Here is a 5,306-nt window from a genome sequence, read left to right as displayed (position 1 = left end):
TTTATTAAATTACCACATCGGGGTCTCTTCCATCGACAAGAGTTAAGTCTTGCAGGGACCAGATCTCTATCCTCTTGTAACATTCCTGGATGCTGGAACGTTGGGTTTGCGACCTCTTGGATCCAGATTTCTGGGTCGTCTGAGAGATCTGACAGTGCACTATGCTTAACTGCACCACTTTTTTTCTTCCAACTGTGAGAACAGAAAGACACTTACTTTTAATGGGAAAAGAGATGCAGTGCGGCAGCAAGCTTCTGCAGTAAAAACAGGGAAAAAAGTACAAGCAGTTTACCTGAGACACAGAGAAAATGCCTTCCAGGCGACGGCTCTTCGATCTCAATGAACTCCACAAGTCTGTGCTTTGCAGGTCGGAATACAACTCTCTGCATTTCTTCTCTCAAAAGAGACGACATGACGGGACAAAAAGAATCAATCGCACACACACACAAAAAAATCTGGGCCAAACTAAAAGATTTCCAAGGAAAAAACGGGAAGTTCAAAAATCAGATGCTGATCGTGACTGGGTAAGTCCTGGATCTGACAGAGGTGGGGAGGGAGGTGGAGATGTTTTCTCTGATCTGATGGTGAGAAACATCTGTGGTTGTGGGTTGGATGTGTGTGAACTCTGCACAAGAACTGTCCACTGTGTAGTGATAGGCTTTGAGATAATGCATAGCTCATAAGGGGGCGTCTAAGTAGCAAAGGAGGCAATAAAATGCCAATCTAGTCATCACTTCATATTTTTATAGTTCCAATTAAGATCCATTACGATGCCAGGAAGATATCTAGGAAATGCCTTTCACTATTGCATTTATAACTTTTTATATCCAGCTAAAATCACAGGGAAAAAAACACATTAACAGAGTTACAAACAAAATCCTTGATGACACAGAAAGTCAGTTTTGTTTTTGTTGTCGCCTTACTGTCTCCTCCTCTCTCTCATCCACAGACGTTGATACATAATGTGGCACGGTGCCCGCTGTTTGTCTGTGATTAAACGGTTGTTGTGTGGGAAAAGGATGTCCCACAGCACTCTACATGGTTTCCATTACCCTGTGGTAATTCAATTACCGAGAATAGATACAAGTGAGGTGAAGCACTTACATAGGATGGGGGGGTCAAAAGACGGCTTCCTTTTCTTTAATGATGGCTCAATGAGATAATACGCCAAACATGTCAACAGATTCCTACATCTTAGCATGATCTTCAAATGTTTCTGTACTCTCTCGGAGCAAAGCGTCACCCCGGCATAAAACGGGCCAAACCGCTGATTTGATTAGTTAGCAGGAAAGAGTGTGGCTCCATTGAATTTGTCACGTTTGAGAAAACAAAGATGGGTCCTTCCACTGCTAAGTGCTTTGACGTTGCTGTCGATGATCTTTGTCGGATGCTCACTTGAGAGGCTTTTTGTCTCTAAGATGGAAAGACAAGCGGATGGGCAGAGAGCAGAAAGGAAGCACACAAGTGTTGAACACCTATGAATAACACATGAGGATTATTATACTCGCCTATTATCACTCGATTACGTTATAAGTTTAGAGTGGCTTCTGTAATATGCTGATAATAATGATAATAAAAGCAAGGGTCATTTCCTACTTGTGTTTAATGTGAGGATGGGCTGCTACATTTGGAGTTGTAAAAAAAAAAGATAATGGGGATTGCTGAAAAATTAAGAATTGATGAAGAATGTAAATTGTATAAAATAACAGTAAAAAATAATACCAACAAAATTAAAACACAGTAATTAAAGTCATCTAACAGGATGGGGAATAAGAGAACCTGACATGGATGGAACAGAAAATGGATGCTTAAATGCAGAGGTGGTGATTACTGGAGTGCAAACAGGTGAGCGATCTACAGGCTGCATCTGTGGGTAGAGCAGGACTATAAGGGCAGGGGAACAAAGAGGAAAGTAGCAGGATCCTTATTTTATTCTTTTATTTTATTTTACACTTTTTATATGGGAAGGGTTTAATTTGACTCTGTGGGTTGTAATTTTACTATTTTTACTTATTTTATTCTGTCTAATCATACTATATTTATTTTGCTCTATTGTACTTACAATCTTATTTTTCTCTCTTCTGTAAACGGTTGCACTGCAAGGAAAAAAAAATTCCTGCAAGGAATTAATAAAGTAATTCTGATTCTGATCTGATCCACGGGGCTTTATGTGATTTTGTTTTTAGCTTGGTTTTGAATTTTTATATTTTTGAGAAGCAGGTTTTCTACACAGTTCATTGTTGAGATTTTTCATTTTTTCATGTATTGGTATGTGGTTTCAGTGATTGGCTTTTAATTAAGTAACATCTCACTTTGTTAATTCCAGTTTTTTAGTCACACAGTTTCATCCTTCACACAGCTCCATTGTGTCAGCATTAGTGGATACGTGCTGAGGACCAAAATGCAAAGCTGAAGAGGCAAAGTTTAATGAAACAGGGAAACAGGTTCTGCTGGAGGTTTCTTCCTGTTAAAAGAGGGTTTTTCCTCTCCACTGTCGCTACAAGCATGCTTAGTGTGAGGGATTGCATTTTGAGTCAATATATATTGAGTCAATGCAATCAACTGGTTTTCCTTAGATAGAAAACTTTGAATCAATTTGACTGTATAATCTGGTTGAACTGTAAAGTGCCTTGAGATGACTTGTGCTTTGAATTGGCGCTATAAGTAAACTGAACTGAACTGAATTGAATGAAGAGGTAAAAATACAGAAGTAATTATCCAGAACAGATTAACAAAAAAAAAAAAAAAAAGAACCAGAAACTAGGAGACACTAGGGAGGAATAACCCTAGGGAAGTGTTTTCCAACCTTTTTAGGCTTGTGTACCCCTTTGGGCATTTTTTTATATACCACGTTTCATCAAAATAAATACAAAATAAAATTCTATGTATGTACAAATCTGTATAACCTGTCTGTATAAAACGGAACTCCTTTGAATAAATCCTTTATAATCACATTTAAAATTGATGAATTGGGAACAACATGCAAAGCAAAAATCCAACTGACTTAATTAGCTGTACTTTGTTTTCTCCGAGACACCTGAGCTGCTTTGATGAGTTCCGATATCTGAGTGTGAAAAACAGCTGATCCCAGGCTGTTCTCTACAGCCAGTCTGTTCGTCTGCTTGGTTGTGATGTGTGTCAAAACTGAAGGTGAACTCAAACATATAAGAAAAGCTTACTTTTTGGTTGATGAAAGCTTTTTTAAATTTTCAATTGGGTCCTCACAAAGCAGAACAGATCCCAGCCCTATTTTATTTTACTGCCTAAGAAATTAAATATTTGAATGTACCACTCTCCACTGCCCTAGGGAATGACAGCATGGAGAAATGAAGAAAATAAACAGAACAATGAATGGAGTAATTAACTGATTGGGAGCAGGTGTTGAGAGAAGGACCTAGAAGGGAGCTAGAGGAAAGGAGACTGGCACAAGGGGGCAACAGAGAGTAACCAAGAAATATATAAGAACTCAGATAAAACCAGAAAACAAGTAGACAAAAAACAAGTACACAAAATGGAAATGAAACCAATGACCTAGAAAACACAAAATGACATCAAAGTATAACTGAAAATCCATAAAGAAAACTTAAAAGTCCAGAAAAAACAGAATCATGACACATTGCATTATTTTATCAATTGTGTCGTCAACCTCTCTGTTTTCTTACCCCCTCTTTCTATCCATGCACTCTTATCTGTGCTCCTGTCTTTGTTGTTTGGTTATTCCAGTAATTTACTTATAAGTTCCTCTTTTACCTACTCTTATCAATATAAGTCTTTAATTTCAATCAATATTTTCCACATTTCTGTCTTTGGTTCAACTCTGTAACAATATAAGATCCAGAACTGCCAAATGTGTGCAGACAAAAAGGGAAATATGAATTAAACAGCGCATGCCCAAACAAAAGTATAACCAGAGACAGAAGACCTAAGATGACAATGCAAATAAGGAGCTGATGTAAAGGGAAAATAGGGAGGAAATGAGAGAAAACGGATAATCAAATGAAATGACGATGGCTTAAACAGAAAACAGTCGGTCTCTGAGAGAGTTGTCTGAGTCGCCCCTGTGACAGTGAATACGGTTAAAAAAAAAGGGTAAAATAGCAGAACCTTTTCTCTTGAGTCAGTCCTACTGTTTTTCTTAGAAGTTTTTATCTGGAGGCTGAGATGCATGTTCATTTTATGATGCCGTGCAACCTCTAATATGTTCCCTGTGGATTATGGAGGAGAAAGGCCCAAAGTGTTGCTTCTAATGGCATTAAAGTATGTCTAAACTCATTCTCATTTGACCTGAAGACGCTATTAGGAAGCCATACATGTTATTGTTTGGTATGCCAACACCAAACACAGACTCTAAACATTAATGCAGCTTTAGATGAGCCAAGGAGGTTTTATCATTTTGGTCTATGTGCAATATGACAGGATGAATGTGGCTCCCTGTCTAGCCTTGTTTTTCACATGTCAATTTTTTTGTTTTTGTTTTACTAAATAATAACTCTGACCATAGATATAGGCAAATAAGGGCACATTGGAACAGGTAACTTTTTTGGTTTATAAGAAGATTAACATTTGCCTAATTTGAATTATATATTATCCTGTGCTTTTGAATATGGAAAAAGCAAAAAGGCTTCTTTTATTATGTCCTATAGAAACCCCAGGAAAACAAAGTACTTAATTACTTTTTACAAGCTTCTACAGGGATTTTTTCTGATTTACAAAAATTGAATACTTTGATATACATGTATAGATTTGATTATTATAAGTCAGAATAATCTTATGAAAACTGTAACGGGTTCTCATAACTGTTTAATTAACCTTTTTTAAAGAGGTGTTTCTTATTTTAGTAAAGGTAAATGCTGTTTTTTTTTGTTAACATTTGCAGACATTTAAGATCCTTATGGATGCAGAACCTTTGTATTCTGTAAATACTCTGGAGGCCTTGGAGATAAAGATGTAAACACAGTAGAGAACAGCAGGGACAGCACATTCTTTGTGCTGAAAGGGGAAGAATGATCAACAGGAAGGTCAGAACGACCCTGATTGTATGGGGCTGTAATAGATCACGTGGTAGCTCATTGGATCTATGACTGTTTAAGAACCTATTATGTACAAAATGTCCCCTCCACCAGGGGGCACTAATGTGCCAAAAAGATTCAGTGTTGGTGGATCAGTGATTGATTGATTGACTTTATTGATCTCACAGTGGAGAAATTGACTAATTATATCAGCTCAAATAAACAAAGAAGAAGAATGTCCCAAAGGAAGAAAAAGGTGAATTGGATATGTATACATACATATATATATATATATAT

The 5,306-nt window shown here is 37.1% G+C and overlaps 1 protein-coding gene across 1 annotated transcript in view; it reads right to left on the bottom strand.

The window, feature by feature from the left end:
* Positions 1 to 626, bottom strand: part of LOC107093484 (exocyst complex component 1-like) — a 5,098-nt gene extending 4,472 nt beyond the window's left edge. Inside the window, exons 1-2 of the mRNA XM_015388561.1 lie at positions 293 to 626; positions 14 to 192 (exon numbers count right to left, since the gene is read on the bottom strand). Of these exons, the coding sequence (XP_015244047.1) occupies positions 14 to 192; positions 293 to 413 (300 nt within the window). The 5' untranslated portion in view covers positions 414 to 626. The remainder of the gene's footprint in view (positions 1 to 13; positions 193 to 292) is intronic.
* Between the last annotated feature and the right edge of the window lie 4,680 nt (positions 627 to 5,306).

This window comes from Cyprinodon variegatus, unplaced genomic scaffold (genome assembly GCF_000732505.1).
Source record: "Cyprinodon variegatus isolate N-32 unplaced genomic scaffold, C_variegatus-1.0 Scaffold428, whole genome shotgun sequence".
Classification (NCBI taxonomy): domain Eukaryota; kingdom Metazoa; phylum Chordata; class Actinopteri; order Cyprinodontiformes; family Cyprinodontidae; genus Cyprinodon; species Cyprinodon variegatus.
Note: the sequence above shows the minus strand (reverse complement) of the source record. Positions and strands in the feature narration are given on the sequence as shown.